Genomic DNA, 22985 nt, shown 5'->3' with positions numbered 1-22985 from the left:
CCCTGCTTCCATGCCCTTGCTTTGTGTGGTTCAGTAGCCTCAAATGCTCCCTGCTGCCCCCATCTACTTCCAGAAGCACACTTTAAGGTTGCCCAAGTCTAACTTTATTCTCCGTCCCCTTGCAGGTCTTTCCTGAATCCCTACAGAGAAAGGATTCTTGCCCTTCCCGGAGTCTACGAATGCCTGTTCTGTGGCACTTAGATCTTAAATTGTAGTTATTTATAGACCCACCCCTCAGCCTCTCCAGTTGGCTGGTGACTCTTTACAGTTAAAGTCTCTCAATATGGAGCTGAAATGTGCCTTTCTGGAACTTGGACTAACTGGTTTTCATCCTTTAGATCCTTTAGCTCTACACTAAAGACCGATACTATGGCTGTCCTTAGATCTACCCTACAGAAGCCTATTCCTCATTTGTTCGATACGTTGTTATTGAACATCCATTCCATACAGTGCGCTGGCTTCCAAATCATAGACTTCCAAACACTTGGCATTAGGAGGCAGTGCTCACACCTACAGGATAAGCAGCAACGCGGTTCCCTGCACGGAACAGTTTCCTGGTCATGCTCTTCCGCTTTTGCTGCCGTTTGTCAATGTTTCTCTAAAAACAACAAAATTAAAACAAACACACTTCGGGTTGTACTGATCAGTGCCGGGACAGTGCGAGGGCTATTGTCCTTTGTGTGGACACTCACCTCCTTATACTACTCCTGGGGAATACAGTGGCTTCCTTGACACCTGTGTCACCCCCCATACCAGGCTTTTAGTCAAAGCTCTTGCTCCCTTCCACCCGCTCTGAAGCTGTGTCATTCCCACCACCACATGCCAGAAACAGACGTAATGTTCTGTGCTTTACCATTTCTTTCTCAAGTGTTCACCTCATCTCCAAACTCATCAGTGGAACTATCTCTTCCACATGATCCTGCCTCATAAAAGCCAAACACATTACTTGCTGAGCATATAAAAAAGCACCAAAAGGAAGGGATCATCTGAGGAACCAGCCCAGAGTGTCCCTTAATTTCAAAATGCAGCCATCTACACAGATTTTACTCAGAAGAGTGACTAATAGAATAGGTATTATTTATAAAATGCCCACTATGCAGTGAGGACCATGGCATTTTACAGACATCATAGCAGAGTACTCCTTGCAGCCATCCCACAAATTTGGTGCTGTTATCCCTCAGGATTTTTTTTTTTTTTTTTTATAGAAAACAGACTCGGTGAAATTTAATAATGTGCCCAGTCAGACATAAGAAAGAGAGCCAAACTCAAACCCATTCTGTCCGATGACAAAGAGGGTACTCTTTCCACAGTGGCCCCCCTCCTCCAACACTGCTCATAAAAGCCTGGGAGAGGGGAAGCCCCCACACAACCCAGACTTGGCAAAACCTGGGACAGATAAGTCAACTGAGAACTGAGGGGAGCACCTCAGGTCACACCCAGTGCAGTTCAAACGGCATTTACCATACAGCTTCATAGACACTGAGCCGCTGGCTAAGTGTGCCACCTACTGACTGACATGCACTCACCCACAGCAGGTGCATACAGCTGCCCAGGTCCAGGGGCTTTCTGCTATATGGGCAACTAACAGATCCCGTCTCGTCAACTCCGACATAAAAGTCAGAGTCTGTCTAGCTTTCGAAATCAGTTCTTCTGATGTAAAGGCATCTTTGCAAATGGTGAGCCGCTTGTGATTAAACTCAACTGAATACTAAGTTCTGTGATCAAGGCTTTCAAAACTACAGGGGAGTTACTTTTCTGTTGCTACTGATTCTGCAAAAAACTCATCAGAAAACACAAACCTAAAACGGTGTTTACTCCACTGCCGCAAGGGTTGGTAAACACAAATATCAGCCCTCCCTTCTCGGAATCATGTCACTTATCCTACAATTTATCCGGCTTGAGATTCCTGCAAGTAATTTGGAGTGTATACTGTCCTGCTGTTTTATACACTTATGGTTACTTATAAAGTATTTTTATAACACATAATATCAAGCAAGTCTTCCTTAAGTAGTGGTAGTAAGACTAATGCTTAAACAGCCGCCCCTAAATCAGTCCTCGTGAGACAAAGGCTTTACACGATAACATCTTTTGATAGAAGTCAAATGAACTCCATGGTGAGCTACCCCATTCATTTACATTAAAGGAATCTGAAAAAAAATGTTAGAGAAAAGGCTCAGAAACAAAAATACCATTAAAGCATAAACATGCTATAATGAAAGGAGATATATGCACTCAGAACTCACATGAGTCCTCACTTTACATTGATTCCTATGAAAAGTGTATTTCTGAATTGACTGTATGCATTTCTTCCACAAACACCATTTTTCTGTTTAAAAATGCCATTACCAGGAGGACACATAGCACAGAAGTTAAATATGTTTACAGGTACATTTCTATCCACCACATTCTTCCTTCTCTCACCATATAAAGACAAGGTTATAATGGTTTCCTAGAGTCTCTGGAAGGGAAAAAGGGAATCTGGAAGGAGGTGGGAAGGTAAAAAGCTGGAGAAAATGCCTCCCTCCCAACAGCAGCTATAAATAGCTTTCAGCCAAAAAGTCTCCCCTAAGAGCACAACACACCCCCTAGGCTGCCAGAGGCTGGAACCCAGCACTTCGAGGGATAAGCCTGTTTCTTAGGTGAGGTTTTTGTTTGTTTGTTTGTTTAATTTGAAACCATGGTCTGCCATCCATGAGCAGTTCATGACAGAATTAAGTGGGCTGTGACCAGCATTTTTAAAAAAGGAAAGAGATAGGATAAAACTACTGAATTTCACAGTAGAGCACACAGTAGGAGTATCATTTTCTGTTTCACCCTCCTTTTGGGTGGCAACATAAATGTGCTTTTACTGTGGATTGAGAATCACTGCTGCGGACAGACACACTGCACTGGCCACTGCTGAGGAGGACAGGTTCCCTGAGCATCCCTCCCCTACAGGCCGTCTTGGCACCCAGGAGACTTATTAATCAACTGTAACTGCTGACCAACTTAAAAGAACCTGCTGACCTTGAGGAGAGTATCTCAAGGCAAGATGACAAATTTTCATGGGTCCAAGTAAAACAATACTTCACTCTATTGCTTCTTTCCTCTGAGTAATAAATACTAGACACTACTGCTTCCATAGTATGTTCTGAGATTACTTCCAGAACTCGTGCAGATTTTCGACATTAAAAATCTTCAACCAAAATAACTGAAATGCATACAAATATGAATTGCATTCCCTGGATCCCTTCTAATGTCTACATTTCTTTTTTTTTTTTTTTTTTTTTTTTTTTTTTNTTTTATTTCTAGGAGAGAGAGAGAGAGAGACAGTGTGATCAGGGGAGGGTCAGAGAGAGAGGGAGTCACAGACTGAAACAGGCTCCAGGCTCTGAGCTGGCAGTCAGCACAGAGCCCGACGCAGGGCTCGAACCCACGAACCGCGAGCTCATGACCTAAGCGAAAGTCGGACGCTTAACCAACTAAGCCACCCAGGCGCCCCAAATGTCTACATTTCTAACAATGGCATTACTATTGTTTAAAGGCAAAATGAGGTATGCCTTTAAATTTCAGCTGGAAGGATATGAGGAAAGAATAAGATGAACCAAGTCACAAATATCCAAAAAATGGAACTTAGCAGGAAGACTGTTGGTAAGTAGATAAGATTCTTATATCCGAACAAGAACCTAAAAGAAAAAACGATAAACATATGGTATTAATAAAAACAAGTATGGTCCATATTTAGTTCTAAATCCCCTTAAATAATAACAATAATAATAATTCCCTTAGGTAACAACAACAATAACAGCTTCCAGCACTGAGTGCTTCCTATGCGCCACTTTCCACATGGTAACATCGGGATGGCTCAGCTAGTTAGGCATCCAACTCCTGATTTCAGCTCAGGCCATGATCTCAAGGTTCATATCAAGCCCCACATTGGGCTGCGCTGGCAGCACAGAGCTTCCTTGGGATTCTCTCTCTCACTCTCTCTCTCTCTCTGGCCCTCCCCCACTAAAGCTCTTTCTCTCTCTCTCAAAATAAACAAACATTTTAATATTAAAAAAAATAAGAGTTTGCCACCATCTCAACCCCATTTTACACATGAGAAAAGTAAAGCACTCAAGCAATGCATGTTCCAGTTCTTATAGCTAACTTCTATGTTATTTCATTCCCAGTAACTTTCTATTTGCAATGAATCTTTATTTCTATTGAAAAATATCACAGTTGTAGTTCTCTTTTTGCCATATCATATTTTCAAATATTCCAAAATGCAAAAATTTTAAATACTTGGGAGATTCACCTTCACACTGAACAAGCTTTCTTCTGCAGGCGAGCAGTGTATTTTTAAACCGTAACAGATGCACACAACCTTACGCACTTTTACCCCACAATCAGCTTGAGAAGCAGACAGTCAACATAAAAAGAAGAAATAAAGGCTGAAAGTGGCCATAGTCCTCAAACGCTAACCCTCTTGCTTGGGTAACAAGCAACGTGGAAGTCTACACGGAACTTACTCAAATGTTAATATTATAGTTTCAAAAGAAAAAAAAATCTTTCATGTTAAATATTCAATATAGTAAATCCATGCATGAATATGGTTTACCTGGATCTATGTTAAGATTTATGCCAGGAAAACATAATGGTTGATGATGGCTAAGAAAAGGATTTTTTAAAAAGCTATCAAGATCAGAAGTATAATTATGATAAAATAGTTGAGAAAAACTAAAGGTTCCAAACCTCAGGCACATAATATGTGACCAGAACAGGCCAAACAGAGCCCATGTAATGTCCACAGCATGACCTGAGATTTTGCAGCACAGACAGATGTGTCTGGCTTAATTAAGCAGTGCAGTCAACAACCTAACTTGTAAGTGTCTGTGGACCACGATCTGTGGACTTCAAACAGCCATCACACAGCAGCCTGGGTCAATACGCAACTGCCCCTGGAGCCTAAAGGATAGTAGAAGTTTGCAGCTGCCTATATCCTTGAGACCAGGTCTCTACAGAAGAGTATGAGAGAAACAAGAGCAGTATGGATAAAGGTGCCATATGGATTTGTCTCCCATTTGGTTTGTGTCCATATGCCAAGTCTAGCGTATAAAGCCCTCAACTCAATGTCAGCAAAAATAAGGTTCCTATAAACTTTTGTATGATGTTTGTTTCTACTAAAACGAAAAAAATGTCAAATGCTCCTATCCTAGGTGAGAAGATACGGTCAGCTCTTGCTTTCTCTCTGAAAGAGAAAAAAACAAAAGCCCCAAAGTGATCATTGCGATTTCTGGTGATTTGGCTTAAAATGTGACAACCAAGTCACAATCTACATAGTGGAAAACGAATAAATAACTCTAAGTTACAAGTTTTCTGTATAGCAGACAACTTTGGGCATTTTGTTATTTTTCAGAATTGTGTGTTTTGACTTTACTTTTAAAATCTAATTCATTTCCAACCAAGAGGTAAGATTCCTCTAGTATTTTGTTTTTCCTTATTACTCAAGCAGCTCATGCTTATTCCAGAAAATGCTGGCAAACAAAAAAAAAGATCTCTCTTCAACATCACACCCTGAAGAGAGATCTTTTTAGATCCTTTTCTATGGATCATCATCACACATTACATTTTTCTTTCATTCAACAAATGAAAATGCTGAAAAGAGAAACGTTTCCTGCTTGCATGGGCCTTAATGCTCCAGGAAACGGTGAGTAAGTGCTACAAACAAAATCAAACAGGGTGATGCAGAGAGTTATTCAGGGATGGCCTCAGGAAGTGACACTGGACCTGAGGCCTGAACGGCTGTGTCCTCAGCTCTAAAATAATATGGTATGAGAATGCTTCAGACAAAGACCTAAGCAAGAATCAAAGCCCTGGGGTGGCATGAGTGTGTCCATGTGTTTTAGAAACGGAAAGAGGGCAGAAGAACAGAGAAGGGAAGGGAAGAAAGAGATGAAGTCCAAAGGGAGAGATCGAATCACATAACACCTCACCGGCAAGGAGTTTGGATTTTATTTTGAACACCCAGAAAAGTCACTGGAAGGTGTAAGCAGAACAAAAGGAAAGAAACTGATTATTTGCCTTTTAAAAAGACCACCCTGACTGCTAAGTGGGGATGAACTATAAATTAGGGATAAGAGCTGACCAACTGGAGAAAGAACAGGAAGGACTTGGTGGTGAGCTGGATGTGAGGAGGGAAGAATTGAAGACAACAGCAATCCAAGGGTGACATTCATTATTCACATGGGGAACTGGATGCCCTTTTACTGAAAAAGGGAAGATGAGATTGGGGTGTGGCATGACTGTTGAGTACTGCGTGTCAGCCATGGTTCTAACCACTGTGTACGTATTAACCAGAAAGCAGGCATTGCCACTATTATTATCCTCATTTTATAGACGAAAAAGTGACGCACAGAGAGGTAAAGCAACTTGTTATAGGTCAGACTGCTGTGTGGTAAAGCCTGACTTGAATACAGGTAACTTGACCCTTAACCATGACTAAATACAATCAAGTATAATACTTTCCTAAAATCAGAGCCATCCCACAGTTGCTATTTTATAATTTTCCATCATTCAACTAGGGTGTTTCAACCAAAAAACCATAAAAGCAAAAATTATGAGCTTAAAATGAATTTAGATCAAGGAAAAAACATGAGTGCTAAAAAATGGGCAAAAATGCTTCATTCAAGATGCAAAACAGTTAGAAAAATCTTCTCATTACTTACCAAAATCAATAACCCAAAAAGGGAGCTCGGGTCTTTATTTCCTACCGGTTGCCAATTCAATCAAATTACTGGGTTGACCAAATTGCTTTTAGCCAAATCATACGCTACCAAAGCCCTTCCCCCACCCCCACCACCCCTGAAGACATTTCAATGTGGTAAGTAACTAACATTCAAAGCTCAGTAAAAACTGTGATTTCAGCTAATCAACAGCAGAAATAAGCAATCACATGGAATGCAATAACCAGCCTTGCAAAGACTAATATACACACCTTGGAAGCAAAGATGTCAGAAAAAACAATGTTATTAGAAGACATCCTTTTAAAAGCCAAGAATCTGAATTGAAGTCCAGTATGTATCCGACAGCCCACATGGTAATCACAGAAAGCATCAGCAGCAGGAAGAGCTATTAAGAGATTCAGAATTTTAGAACCTTATGGATTTTACCTCCTAAGTATCTAATAATGATTAGTACCACAGAAGAACTACTTCCTGAATATGTAACCATTAATACAACAGCAGAACACAGTTTTTCTTCAGAATTGCTGATTGACAGATTTGAAGTCTGAGAAAATTACCAATCTTGGAAACAATCCTTTAAAAATCTTAGCTTTTATAAAACAGTGCCTAAACATGTTTTCTTTTGCTTTCTTCTCCTCCAATAAATGGTGGTCTTTTAGAGAAGTGCTCATGAGAGCTGACATCCTCAAAAATAATGTCTTTTAAACAGTACTGTAAGTCAGAAAGCATAAAGCAAAACAAAGGGGCCACACAAAAATCAGGACAGCCAAGGCTCAATGTGGAGAGTGCAGGAGTTCCAGCCTGGACACCAGATGGTGCCATCCCCTCATAAAGGTCAGAGGGTACAAGCTGGCAGAAAAGATAATAGTTTGAGGCATGTGGAATTTCAGACACCTATGCGGAGGTAGCCAGGAGGCCATCAGAAAAGCAGGTCTACAACCCAGGAGTAAACTCTGTATTCATCAGTATATAGCCTGGAATGCCATGAGCCCATAACATCCCAAGGACTGTGTGCAGGTAGAAAGCGGCAGAATCTTAACCAAAACAAACACTGAAGGGGAGAAAAGCTAAGTTGTCAAAGGTAACAAAGAAAGTGCGACTGGTGTGACCACAAAGGCAGGATGAGAACACAGGAGAAAGGTCCCAGGACAGCCAAGGAAGGTTCAAGTTTCAAGAAACGAGTCATTCTCAGTTGTCAAATATCACACGGAGGCCAGAGATTGAAACACACCCTCAGGATGCTATTCATTCAGGTTTATGCCGGCAAAGAGAAAAGAATGGAAGGTCTATGAACCGACAGGGTGACCGCCTGCACTGAAGCCAGGCACCATGTTTCTGCAGAGCACTCCCTTAACTGCAATATACATGACCTTGGTAAGGCTTTTGCAACAACAAAGGGAGGAAATAAATACATTCTGTCCTATTTCCTTCTATCTTGACTCTCCTAAGTATTCTGAGGATGAATACTTGCAAATGCTATCAAATCCTTGAAGTCCTAAATCTACGGGTGCCTGGGAGGCTCAGTCACTTAAGTGTCTGACTCTTGGTTTCAACTCAGGTCATGATCTCACAGTTAATGAGTTTGAAAGCCCGGTGTCAGGCTCTATGCTGACAGTGCAGAGTCTGCTTGGAATTCTCTCTCTCCTCCTCTCTCTATGTACCCTCCCACCCCAGCTCATGCTGTCTCTGTCTCTCTCAAAATAAATAAATAAACTTTAAATAAATAAATAAATCCTAAATTTAATTTGCATGGTAATCAAATTTAGATTTTTTTTTAGAGGTAGTAAACTTGGAATCTATGAGCAACATAATCTCAGAACAGAAATAAGAATTAAATATGGATCTCAAATGTTTTTATCTCTTTTTTTTTTAAATTTGAGAGAGAGAGAGAGAGAGAGAAAGCAAGCACACAAACGGGGGGTGGGGGGGTCAGGGCAAAGGGAGAGAGAGAATCCCAAGCAGGCTCCATGCCCAACGCAGGGCTTGATCCCATGACCCTAGGATCATGACCTGAGCTGAAATCAAGAGTTGGACGATCAACCAACTAAGCTATCCAGGCACACCTGGATCTCAAATTGTAATCCCAGATATAACACTCATAAATGAGCCACACCATTTACTCACTGAATAAATATTGCACTGTATACTATATGCTGGGCACTGTTCTAGGCACTTGAGACACATCATGAATTTAAGGTCTTTCTCTCATGGAGCTAAGATTCTAACAGAAGATGACAGCCAATGCATTCAGTGATTTAACAGCATATAAACAGCTGGATCACACAGGGCCTCGTAAGTTGCTGAAAGGACTCGGGGTTTTATTCTAGGAGAAAGGGGGCCACATCACAGGATTCTGAGATGAATGACAGGATCTGACCTACATTTTAAAAGATTATCAGGGGGCACCTGAATGGCTTAGTCAGTTGAGCATCCAACTTCAGGTCAGGCTATGATCTCTCAGTTCATGAGTTCAAGCCCCACATCAGGGTCTCTGCTGTCCGCACAGAGCCCACTTCAGATCCTCTGTCTCCCTCTCTCTCTCTGGCCTTTCCCCTGCCTCAAAAATAAGTTTAAAAAAAAAAAGACTCACCTGGCTGCCCAACTGAGAATGGACTAGAAGTGAGTGGGAACAAGGGGACGCCAGACAACTGCTGCGTGAAAGATAATGGCAACTGGACCAAAATGCCGTTGGTGGAACAGACACAAGAGGTCAGATTCTGGATACATACTGAGGGCAAAATTAGCCAGTATGTTTTCCCAACGGACTGGATACATGGTATGACAGAGAAAAGACAAAAATGGCTGAACACGGGAGTTGCCACCTACTGAGAAGGGGAAAGGCTGTGGGTGGAGTCGTTGGGGCAGGGTGGGAAATCGGTCAGGAGTTCAGTTGTGGATACACTATGCTGGAGATACCTATTAGGCATTGAACTGGATAAGTCAAGTAGGTAATTTGATATAGGAGTCTGAAAAGATCTGGACTAGAGATAATTGTGGGAGCTGTCAACACATACATGGCATTTATAGTCACAGAAGTGCATGAAATCACCAAGGGATTGAATGGATAAACAAAGGTGTCCAAGAGCACAATCATGGGGCACCCCACCATCACGGGGTAGGGGAAGCAGAGGGGCTGGCAAAGGATACAGAGGAGTAACAATCATTTCTTCCTCTCTCCCTCTACATGCCTGAATGCAAAATAGGTGCCGTATTCGTAATGAGCTTCTGCACAGAAATCTGGGGTCTCTGAACTTAGCATCACTCTGAGAGTACAGTAATTACTAATCATCATTAGAAAAAAGGATGCCATCTTTCATATCTGAAAACATGAAACACAGAATCAATACCCCACTTTAACAATTTGAATTATGACTAATATGACACTAATAGGGCTAGATTTCTGTGAGAACAAGCTGAACTCCTGACTCGCCCTACCAGTTAACTGTTCGCTTCAGGAGAACATCACTCAGAAGAACTGCCAAGTTAAAGAATAAAATTGGGGTTCATCTCTTGAAATTCTAGGTGTTTTCATTTTGTGAAGTCTGCAACACTTATATCTAAAGTCTGACTCCTCATGATTCTAACCCAATGCTGAACGTTACTGTTTTCCTCTTGAAAAAGATTTTCAGTAAAAGCAAATTTTCCTCTTGCTTCTCGAAGAATCTTAACCATCTGTTTCAATTCATTTGTTAAATAAATGTGGACGTTTGCTATGATATTCACAAGATAACATGCAGCCTTAGAGCCACCTAGCTGAGGACCAACAGTAAATTGCCAGTGAACGTGCCACACTTCCAATCTGGGCTATGGGGCACATGGGACAGTTGTGACTGGCAGACATAATGCGGCACTAAGCCAACTCCCTGCTTTCGTCTGCTTTCCTCCCTGTTTTGCCTTAAAAACAGAAACACAAATGAATAAAAACAGTTCTTACAGCCCACAGAGCAGGACCCATTCGAAAATACCTCGCATTTCTGCAGCCACCTCCAAAGTCTGAACTTTTTGTTAGCTCTCATTTTGGCTTCTGTTTCTAGCATGTGAATAATGAGCTGATTTTTGTTTTGGAAAGCCAGATCAAGAGGTGTTTCACCCTTAAAAAAGAGAGAGAGAGAGAGAGAGAGAAAGTTCAATTATATTTTCGGTAGAGTATGAGTGCTAAACATTGTACAAGACATCAGCAGAATCAGAGACTCAGTGTCTTCATTCTGGAAGTAGTAACTTACTGTTGCTGGTTATTTACCTTGTGGTAATTGAAAATACACACGTAGCTTATGTTTACATCGATGTTCTAATTTTCTAACTGAAGATATAATAAACTAAGGGAGATAAATACCTGGTCATACCTTAACATTTCGGATGTCCAGGCTAGAACCGGCTTCCAGAAGTTTATCTACAGCATTAATGTTTCCTGCTGCAACTGCCCAGTGGAGTGGAGTGTTTTGGTGTATTTTATCAACCGCACTGAGAGAAGGATTAAACTTTAAAAGAAATCCAGTCGGCTCTGGCCTGTCTCAAGACAATAAAATACCAAGGAGCATTAGAGAGATGAATGATCTTAAAAGGTAAATACAAATAATGAATCTTTTAAGCTAATATATAAATCGACCACTCAGTGAAGAATTTTGAAAACTGAGAAACTTCCTTGTGCAGAGTTCTATTCCAGGGGCTGATAGGCGAGCTGCACCTACACAAAAGACATGTTACGTGACAGTCGGCGATACAAATACTATAATTTCAACACCACTACATTGGAATAACTGCTTTTGTTTTTCAAACTTTTACTTTCATGCTGTTATTGTATTGCTTAACATTTTTTTAAATTGTGAATTTAACTTGGGCCAATGCTATGTTATTTACCTAATTAAACAAATATTATGTTTGAGGAGATAAACCAAAGTTGACTCTCCATGCTTCCTTTAACTGATTATTAAATAAAGCAGGCATAAATAATGTCCTAAAATATTTATTTATCTTAGAAACCTAGGGACTAAAAGGCAGAATTCAACAAAATATTTTTATTTTGCCATTAATACCTTCCCTTCCTTCAGGACTACTCAAAAGATTCTTTGAATAAAGCAGTTTTCTACTTTACTTATTCTATCAAATCTTTAAACACTATTATCTGACTTCAGAGCTGTCAGCGAAAAAGACAAAATGCTTTAACAAAATTCAACCCTCAGCTCCAGCACTCCATGAACAAACAGGAAATGGCATTGCTACAGTTGTGCCTTTATTAATTTGTGTTGTACTTAATTTCTGATTCTACTTTTACTTAGGACTTGTAGCCACTGTTTTAAAAATGCAAACTGAGAAATATGTCATGTTAACAAGAATATGCTATGGAATCTCTACCTGTTCTATAAGGAAATTTTTTCCTTATTAGCAGTTTTCAAATTGTTCCCCAAAGCTATGAGAAAATCAAAAATTTATTTCAGTGGTGTTTTTTTAACCACAACTACATTAAACGTTCAAATCACAGTCACAGGGTGGAAAATCTTAACTTTCTTCTTCAGGATGTAGTATATGCACAAAAAAGAAATTGTCAGAACCCAGAATCAGAATAAGGCAATTCAGTTAAACTTACTTACCCAAGAACTTTGTGAGCTGATAACATGAGAGGTGTCTGCCCGTTCAGATCTGTCATATTCACACTCTGTTCAAAAAAGACGAGTCAATCAGCCTAACTGTAAACACAGTCAAACTCTCTCTCTTCTCTTAATAGAAATATCTCTTTAATACATTCAACATTACCATTGAGTTTACAAGAAGGGTTCAAATATCATTTGAACAAAACAGTGTTCTGCTTCTCATCCAAAGGGTAAAAATCCATTGATTTCTATAAAATACTCTTAAAGGAAAAATCTGAATATATGGTTTAAAGTGCTGTCTGATGTGAATGGAAGAAAGCTAAGGGAAAGAGGAAAATGCTGATAATCACCATCAGATACAAGAGACTGTAGAGGCCTTAGGAGTCATCTAGTTTAGACCTTAACAGACACAGTAATGCAAATTAGCATGTCTTACAAAAAGCCACCCAGTCTCCATGTAAACACAGCAACAGTGAAATCTCTATCTTTTCTGAGGCAACTCACTGTAATTTTGGACTTATGTTTCAAAGACTAAAACATGAAAAATTATTTTCTGTTTTCTATAATGTAGAGTGAAAAACAGGAAACCATATCTCCATGAGGTTATGCTCCTTTTAATAAAATGGGTCTGGGTTTGAGATGCACAATAATGGTTCCAACCAAGTCAAAGAAAGAGTTTCAGTTACTGAAGTGTCTTTTGGGCCTTGGAGGAATACGACTTGGGAAAGAGCCCAAACAGAAGCAAACAGGGCTCCTCCTCATACATCTTCCCAAACTGAGAGCCAGGAGGTTATAATTATTCTACTTCAGTTGGCTAAGTCTGAGAGAAAGTGCTTATTTAAAAAGAACACAATCATTCCAACAGCATTTGTGCAAACGTGTTTCCACGCCTGTTACAGGCGAGTCTCCGAATATAAACCACTCTGCTCCCCAAAAGTATATCCCAGGCAAGTACAGCTGACACGGAAACTCCCACTGCCAATACCCTATAATTTAACCTGTGACATAAATGGATGCCTCTGAAGGCAAGTCATTTTTCATGGAATCACTTTACAGAACAATAAGAAGCACACATTCAAATTGGTCTCCCATTTGGACTCAAATAAAGAAAGCAAATGATGGGTTAATTTAGTGATTTGACTACCATTTTTACATTCAACCAGAAGAAAAATACAGGCTTTTGAAGTCATGTTTTTGAAAAACTCTACAAATTACTGGGATCATAACAAAATCTATTATAAGCTTACAAGTTTCAAAAACATCTATTATATGTTACTGAGCTAAATGACCTGTCCTTTTGGCTCCAACAATGCTGGAAAAGCAGTATTCAGTAGCTAGACTTATTGAGGCTAATATTTGAATATTTGATATCTATAACATATGCTCTGAAATTATGGACAGACTACTACTAACCATTTTCCCAATCTCTTCAGATTCACAGTCGCTGGAGTGTAAGATATGTTTCAAAACATACCTGTCCCTTTGAGATGAGATATGCTATAATAGGCATGTGTTGAAATAATACTGCCAGGTGGATACTGCTGAATCCCTCCCCATCAATGAGGGTGGGGTCTGCTCCATACTGTAGTAATAATATGACCATAGGCAAATGTCCTTGTCTGTAAATAGAGAATAAAAATTACACTGCTTTCTATAGCATGCAGAAAAAGAAAAAAATTCAGGAAGAAACTGATAACCCTAAGCCATGAGAGATTTTGGGGGTGCTTGGGTGGCTCGGTTGGTTAAGTGTCCGACCTTAGCTCAGGTCATGATCTTGTGGTTCGTGGGTTCAAGACCTGCATCCGGCTCTGTGCTGTCAGCTCGGACCCTGGAGCCTGCTTCTGATTCTGTCTGTCTCTGTCTCTGTCTCTCCCTCTGCCCCTCCCCTTCTAGTGCGCGCACGCGCACATACACACACTCACTCTCTCTCTCTCAAAAATAAAGAAATACTAAAAAAAACCTTTAAGACATGAGAGATTTTGATTCAATACAAAGAGTATTTACTAACAGACTATTAAAACAGTGGAGGTTGTCCAAATGTATTTCACTTTAACGCTCCAAACTTAGAGCTATCTGGACAGTCCTTCTTGAATGCAGGTAATACACTTAATAACCTCCAAATCTATTATAAACCATATGTTGCTACAACATATAAATACATGTAATAATAATTATTACACATGACTAATGCTAAAAATTAAAACTTAAAAAATTTTTCATGTTTATTTATTTTTGAGAGAAGACAGAGACAGTGCGAGCAGGGGAGGGGAGAGAGAAAGGGGGAGACACGGAATACAAAGCAGGCTCCCGGCTCCAAGCTGTCAGCACAAAGCACAATGCAGGGCTCGAATTCACAAACTGTGAGATCAGGGCCTGAGTTGAAGTCAGACACTTAACTTAGCCACCCAGGCACCCCTGAAAATGAAAACTTTAAAACCACGTACATTTCAATGTTGTTATTTTAAAAACAAGAAATAATTATGAGCCAGACAGATATGCTGAAGTCTAACATTCGGACTGCAGGTAAGCTATGATAACATCCTTCTTAGGAACTACAGACTTTTACATTTGAATACAGCTCATTTTCCATGTAAAGCATTGTACCTCACTTGCTCAAAAGGGATGAGTTAATTAACCTTAGATTCTTCAAAATTCTTCCTATGGAAAAAAGATTCCACTCCTTTCTTATATAAACAACGACTCATTTTAATTTTGGGTTCATGTCAACCCCACCAACTAGAGACTGGGATTAAAATGATGGATGAAGAGGGGAGCTTGGGTGGCTCAGTGGGTAAGCATCAGACTCTTATTTCAGCTCAGGTCATGATCTTGTGTTTTGTGAGTTCAGACACTGTATGGGGCTCAGAGCTGTCAGCGCCCAGCCTGCTTGGTATTCAATCTCTCTCCCTGCCCCTCCCTTGTGCGCGCTCTCGCTCTCTCTCTGTCTCTCAATAAATAAAACTTTAAAAAGAAATGACAGATGAAGAAATTGTTAAGTATCAACACAAGCACATATTAATTTCAGTTTCAAATGCCAATATATTCCAGAGAAAAGAACTAAGTTTACAGTTCACGGAACTATCACTTTATCCATGTGATCAGCTACAAAAGATACTTATTTTGATTATAAGAAAGTATAATACATATACATATAATACATATACTGAAATAAAACATATTTCAGTTTTAGCATCATAGTGGGACCCTAAATTGAACACAAAAACATTGTCCCAAAACTATATATATAAATATATATGTATATATATTTTATGAAAGGGAAAAAAGGGATAGAAAGCCTTTCTTATGGTCTATAACAGCAGTTTTCCAATGTGGTAGTTACTAGCCACATGTGGCTATTTAAATTCAAACTCATTAAAATTAAATAAAATTAAAAATTTATTTCCTTAGTTGCATTAGCCACATTTCACATTTCACATGTGGCTAGTAGCCACAATATTGGATAGCACAAAATAGAACATTGCCATCATTGTAGAAAATTCTGCCAGAAAGTTCTGTCTACAAGATTCAGAAAATGAACTTTAAGTCATTCTGACTCTGAATAGCAATTTCAGTGCTCAAAGGAATCTTTACCTGATGGCCCAGTGAAGAGGAGTCGAATTTAAATCTCCACCCAACTGATCTACTACAGCACCTTTTGAAATATAAAACCTATTAAAAGCAGACATAAATGAAAATAAGATTGAAAGCTTAAAATTCATACTGAGAAAGAAAACATTAATTTTTCTTAGTTATAAATATACAACAGAAATTATAATAATAACCGTCCCTAAAAACACTCAGACCTACAGAAGTCTGAGATTCACACAATGGCATCAAACAGATCCCTGGGGAAATATTCTTAGCATACCAGTAATTACTCCTGGTGTCATGAGCTTTCCATCATAACTTACATACCAAACACATGATAACTACTCTCCATATATTCTAATTATCCAGCACTCTTAAAATGGTTTCTTTCAAAACACTTAGGATCACACAGATATTCTACTTAACCTGCAAGAAGAAAGGTAGAATTATGTCACTGTTAACAGTTGCGAATTAGAATTACTATGTGGGAATGAATTCTAAAAGTAAGTAGTAAAAACTTAATTCAAAATCCTTTTAGAAAAGTTAGACATTCTGAGTATTCGGCTTCCTGTTGCAGGGTCACAGATGTGATATACTGTATCAAGTGAACTTATAAGATAAAGAGACTCCTCTGCTGTGGTTAATAGGAAGTGGTCTCATTATGCTAAAGTTGTACTTCATATATCATATTATTTAAATAATATACTAGTTTATTTCCACACAAAAGGTGTTTGCCGGGAATAAAGTGTGGGGTTTTTTAAAGTATATTTTAAACTTCAGTACATTTTTATTTTCTTAAATCCCAAGGGTTTTAAATATAAATAATACAAAATGAATACACATTCATAAACATACATATAATTTACATGTTACGGTATAAAACAAGCAAACAAACAAAAACAATAGGGCAGTAGTGCTTTATGAAGGGGAAATATTTTATGTAATCCAATACATGTCTATTTAAAAATGTATTCCATATTTAATCTAAAAAATAGTTAATAAATCATTCTCCTACTGATTTATTCCTCCTGGGATTTTTACAAAGTAAAATAGTTCCATGTTTTTTCTAAACTAGATGAAACTTTCTGTTCTATCCTGAGACGGTTTGCCTTTTCAAAAAATGTTCAGGGCACCTGGCTGGCTCAGTCAGTAAAGCATGCAACTCTTGATCTTGGGATTTTGAGTTCAAGGCCCACGTTGGGCCTAGAGGTTACTTAAAAAAGAAAAAACACAAACAAACAAAAGTATTCAATTTCATTGCCTGAACTTTATCTTTACAATGGTTTCCCATGGCTTTATCTTTAATTTTCCTTTTTGGGCCAGTGAGAGTCCTGAGATAGCTGACCAATAAGGCCCTTTTCAACACTGTAATAACTGATGTGTACAGCACAAAATTTCAGGTATTCATTTACAATAAAAGAGTGCAGACGGTACACCATTCATACTTGTACTGAAAGGAAAAGACATATTAAAAGGTCTAGAATAGAAAATACACACTTAATAACACATGCATAGCCCCTCTTACTTTACAAGATCCAGCCTGTTGTTAATAGCAGCCCAGTGAAGAAGCGACACATTTTCTTTGTCTGGTTGCCTGACATCATATCCTGCTTCTACCAACTCTTTACAACGTTCAAAAATCCCATACCTGAAATAAGAAAAACAAAGGCAGAATTGATACCATTAAAGTAATTTCAAATACCAAAATGTATTCCTTTTACCATGCCTTTATCTAATCTTTCAGCCAACACAGATACAATAATTAAGGATAAACACAAAGTGGACATATTGTTAAGCCAAACAATAAAAGTGAACTTTACTTACTAACTCATTAGATGGATCCATGTGGAGCTGAACTTGATTTTCTTAACTAAACTTCAACATTCACATTTGTCCTCCCTTCAATAAATTTCATTTTATCATTTCCTATATGCCAGGAATGTATGATGCTCATCCCTGGGTATAATCTTATCCCTGAATAAGGGAGAGAGACTAACAGCAAACTTGGAATGGGATAAATTCAACAATAAGATGTGGACATAATTATAGCAAAGAAAGGAATGATTAGCCCTTCCTGAAGGAGATGAAGCATGATATATGAATTGTTTTATAGGTTGAAGGAAGGGTATTTTAGGAAGAGAAAATAGCATGCACACAAACCAGAGACGTGAAAGTGCCTGGGTGTTCAGAGAAATATAAGCAATTTAGAACATCAGAAACATAAAGCATTAAAAAAGGGAATGACATGAGATGAGGCTGGAAGAGACAGGCAAAGGCCACATGGGCCTTCAGTACCATGTTATGCAGTTTAAGACGTCATAGTTTAAAGGGAAGCCACTGAAGATTTTAAAGAGAAAAGCATACACACTTTGAGTTTTAAGAAAGATCCCATATGTGGTGGTATGGAGGCTAGGTGACTTGTACATAAAAATACGGAGAGGTAATGAGAACCTAAACTAAGAGAGGCAATAAGAATGAAAAAGGAGGAATGGACTTGAGGGATATTTAGGAGGGTTATTTAAATAACTATCAGAATAAGAAGTATCTCTTTTTAATACTATAAAAATTTTTTAAATCATTTGTTAGCTTTGTTTCTTTCTGATAGAAACTACTAAGTCCCCAACAGATCAGTTAGCACTTTCTTTGACATTTATTTCTTTTTTTTAATGTGTTTTTTTTTTAAGTTTATTTGAGAGAGAGAGAGAGCACACATGCTCACACGTGCATGCGTGCGCGAGCTGGAGAGGAGCAGACAGGAAGGGAGAGACAGAGAATCCCAAGCAGGCTCCATACTGTCAGCACAGAGCCCAACATGGGGCTCGAAGCCACAAACCGTGAGATTATGATTGAGCCAGAATCAAGTCAGATGCTTAACTGACTGAGTCACCCAGGCGCCCCGAGACTTATTTCTATTTAGAGGGAGCCAAATGTTTCAATAGGCCCTCAAGGATGAAAATCACAATGTCAAACTAAATAATGTATACCTCACGAAAATGCATGTGCTTATCAGGCTGTCTTTATGGCACTTTTTAAAAGAGAGAGATACTTTCTGACAAAGCTAAGTGAAAATAGTAATAAGAGAGTGAACTGTTGATAAAGATACTTACATTTATATTCTCCATGTTTTAAATGTCAGCTTTAACATTTTACTGAAAAAGAAATACTCCCTTTATGTGAGAAATATAGTAAGAAGACACACTAATTAAGATTTTGGTGATTTACAGAACATACGTATCCTAGCTCTCTCTTGTCCTTTCCAAATACTACCTAATGATAATCCCACAACCACTTAAGGAGGTCCAATGACCTCAGGGAAATTTTAGGAAAGATGTAAACTGTGAGTTTTTACTGGAATTCCCTGTGAACATAGCCTAATTTCTTACATTTATCATAACAGAGCTCTACTGGCAGCAGAGAAACATTTAAATGCTTCTGTGCTAATTAAAGCAAATATTTACCTTAAGACTCTCACCTTCATATAAATATAATAATATAAATAATATTAAATAATACTCGCCTAAAGGAGCAATTCCAAGGGTTTCTTGAGTTCATATAAATTAGTAATTAGAATACTCAAATAATTGTTGATTACTTATTTTATTTTTTAACATTTATTTATTTTTGAGAGACAGAGCACAAGCAGGGGGAGGTGCAGAGAGAAAGGGAGACACAGAATCCGAAGCAGGCTCCAAGCTCTGAGCTGTAGCACAGAACCCAATGCAGGGCTCAAACTCACGAACTTCAAGATCATGACCTGAGCCAAAGTCAGACAATTAACCAACTGAGGCATCCAGGCACCCCAAGTTGATTATTTTTTAACATAATTAATAGACTAGTTTTTGTTAAGGCCTAACTGGCTAATTAGTCACCAAACATCTTTGCTTTTGACAGAAATTATATCAAGTTCATGTGGCAACATTAGTTTCCTTACATGCTGATTAGAAGCTCTGATGGGCAGATTTATATTTGATTATTAAGAAAATGACTACTAATTAATGTAGTCTAAAAGATAAAATATTTCAAAACATGTTCAATGGCAAGAGGTGGGGTGGATGTTAATAATCAGTGAAATCCATGAGGGGGGAAAATGTTAGAAATGATTTCATGCAAATACCCACATACGGAGATCTTAAGGGGAAACTTTCAAAACATACTTTCATTTACAGTGCAAGCAAATAACCCACTATATGTTTTAAGTGGTCAGAAAACCTATTTCTACGTTACTGACATTTTTCCTGGGCACCCTGTACAATGGGCACATAGAAAGTATTTGAGGGGTGCCTCAGTGGCTCAGTCGGTTAAGCATCCAACTCTTGATTTCAGCTCAGGTCATGATCTCCAACTTTATGAGATTGAGACCCACATCAGGGTCTGTGCTGACAGCGTGGAGACTGCTTAGAATTCTCTCCACCCCTGCCACCTCTCCCCCTACTGTGCTCTCTCTCTCTCTTTCTCTGAAAATAAACAAACAACAACAACAAAAAAGTACTTGATAAATAATTGTTTAAAATGTCCATAAGTGTGTGAGCTGATATTTTTCTATCCCATTGATCTATTTAGGTCATAGTACATTTTTAAAAACTCAGATTTGTGTTTCAAACTCAGAGTCTAGATTTAGTGTCATTTATAATTATTAATTCACTCAACTCAGCACCTAATACAAGATAAGAAGTATGCAGAAGCACTGGGGCGATGAGGATGAAAACGACACGCTTTTGCTAATAAGCTGCTTATGATCTAATGGCAGAGACTGGTAATAAACTGCTAAACTGCACTGTATGAAGCGCTCTGACATTGACAGGACAAACATACCAGTCGCTAGAGTGTGAGGTGAGGAAGGAATACACTGGGGTGCCATAAACTGCACAAATATTATCACGATTCACCGCAACACAGGATAGGGTGAAGCACTGGGGAGACTTACTGGGTAGCTTTTACAATGTCACAGTTACGAGAGTCCTCTATAAGAGGAAGGGCTTCTCTCGCCTTGGCAAGGTCTTTGCTTTCATATGCACACACTCCATGTCGACCAAATCCTGGAGGGTGGGGGCCATGGCTGTGATTCCTGCACTGGAACATAAGAGTAATTTGACAAAGCACAGGGGGAGAATTAATGTCACGTTCAATTACATACGAAACCATCTGCTACCATCAACATGATCTATATTATCAAATTATAGAGTTTCTTTGAGTCTTACAGGTATAGCTTAGGGAAGATTTTCATCTTAATTCTATTCACTGAGATGAGTTATCAGAAAATTCCCAATTATATGTTTTGTCATTAAATAAAAGTCATCTCTAAGGGCACCAGCGGACCTTCTTACCTGTAGTAGGTGGAGGGTTACAGCTATTGACACATAGGAAGGTCGCCAGCTCTCTGCTTAGGGAGTTGTGGCAGCCACGCCCTAAGGATACACCCTCATCTCCCAATAAAACAAGTTCTTGAATAGGTATTAACTGGGGTCTTGGGGGAAGAGGAGAAAGTATTTTTTTAAATCTTTGACTAAATAATACCTCAAAATCTTCCAAGTTTGGTGAAACCATAAACCCACAACTCTAAAAGCTCAACAAACCCAAGTAGGATAAACCTCAAAACTGTACACAAAGGTATATTATAATCAAATCACCAAAAACCAATGTCAAGGAGATAATCTTAAGAGCAGCCTAAGGAAAAAGACACATTGTGTTCAAAAAAATCAAAAACACAAATGAATTCAGACCTCTTATCAGTAAGAGCAAGCCAAAACGCAAACACAACAGTTTTCAAGAGCTGAATGAATTACAAATCTGAAGCAACAGCAAAACTGTTCTTCAAAAATGGGGGTGAAATACATACTTTTTCAGACAAGCAAAAGATGAGAAAATTGCCAGTAAACTTATATTCTAAGAAATGATAAAGGAAGTTCTTCAGGCTTAAACGAAAAAATTCCAGATGGCAATCTGAATCAATACAAAGGAACAGAATGCCAGACTACATGGGTAAATATGTATAATTATGTGGGTAAGCATAACAGATTTTTTCTCATTTTTTAATTTCTTGATGATAGTAGTGAAACGGAAGTATCCTTATAAGTATACTTGTAAAAGATGTTACAATAGTTATAAGAGATACTACAGTAGTATTTATAGGTAGGCAGTGATAACTTAAAGTGTATAATGCTAACTAAAGAGCAACCTTTAAATGAAGAGGTCTAAGTAGTAAGCCAAGAGCAGAGATAAAATAAAATATGTAAAAGCCACGAAATTAATATCTTAAAAAGGCAAGAAAAGTAGAAAAAAATGAATAAAAAACAGAGAAGAAAAAGAAAAATGTACAAGATGATATATTTACACTTAACCACCATATTGATAATCATGTTAAGTGCAAATGGTCTAAAAAACAAAAAGACAGATTGTTAGATTGGATTAAAAAAAAATTTTTAATGTTTATTTATTTATTTCTGAGAGACAACATGAGCAGGGGAGGGTCAGGGAGAGAGGGAGACATAGAATCTGAAACAGGCTCCAGGCTTTGAGCTAGCTGTCAGCACAGAGCCTGACGCGGGGCTCAAACCCACAAACCGTGAGATCATGATCTGAGCCAAAGTCGGATGCCTAACTGACTGAGCCACCCAGGCGACCCCTAGATTAGATTTTAAAATACTACAACTACAAGCTGTCTACAAGAAAACTGCTTTAAATATAAAAATATACATAGGTTAAAAGTAAAACAACAGAAAAAGACATGCTATGCAGAAACATTAAGCATAGGGAATGTAGCAGCTATATTTATATAAGACAAAGTAGACATCAGCACAAGAAATATCAGAGATTAGGAGGGACATTTCATAATACTGAAGAAAGAAGCCAATTCATCAAGAACATAACAATCCCAAATGTCTGTGCACCTATAAAAAACTTTCAAATTCATGAAGCAAAAACTGATGGAACTGAAAAACAAATAGAAATTTTCACAATTACATTTGGATATTTCAATACTTCTTTCAATAACTATGAAGGAGTAAACAGAAAATCCTATTGGATAGAGAAAAGGATAGAGAAGACTTAGCGCTATCCACCAACTTGATCCAATACATTTTCATAAAGCTCCACCCAACAATAG

The 22985-nt window shown here is 38.5% G+C and overlaps 1 protein-coding gene across 3 annotated transcripts in view; it reads right to left on the bottom strand.

Annotated features, from left to right (window-relative positions):
• ZDHHC13 (zinc finger DHHC-type palmitoyltransferase 13) overlaps positions 1 to 22985 on the bottom strand; it is a 50106-nt gene that overhangs the window by 16640 nt on the left and 10481 nt on the right. The window contains exons 2-10 of one of the 3 annotated variants that reach the window (XM_039236722.1): positions 20808 to 20953; positions 17409 to 17531; positions 15887 to 15964; positions 13770 to 13914; positions 12296 to 12360; positions 11051 to 11213; positions 10673 to 10798; positions 6959 to 7092; positions 3565 to 3665 (exon numbers count right to left, since the gene is read on the bottom strand). In XM_039236722.1, the coding sequence (XP_039092653.1) occupies positions 3565 to 3665; positions 6959 to 7092; positions 10673 to 10798; positions 11051 to 11213; positions 12296 to 12360; positions 13770 to 13914; positions 15887 to 15964; positions 17409 to 17531; positions 20808 to 20953 (1081 nt within the window). The remainder of the gene's footprint in view (positions 1 to 3564; positions 3666 to 6958; positions 7093 to 10672; positions 10799 to 11050; positions 11214 to 12295; positions 12361 to 13769; positions 13915 to 15886; positions 15965 to 17408; positions 17532 to 20807; positions 20954 to 22985) is intronic. The other 2 variants (XM_039236724.1, XM_039236723.1) reach the window with 2 other exon arrangements.

Source organism: Hyaena hyaena, unplaced genomic scaffold, assembly GCF_003009895.1.
Source record: "Hyaena hyaena isolate Hyena2069 unplaced genomic scaffold, ASM300989v1 scaffold_116, whole genome shotgun sequence".
NCBI classification, from domain to species: Eukaryota; Metazoa; Chordata; class Mammalia; order Carnivora; family Hyaenidae; genus Hyaena; species Hyaena hyaena.
Note: the sequence above shows the minus strand (reverse complement) of the source record. Positions and strands in the feature narration are given on the sequence as shown.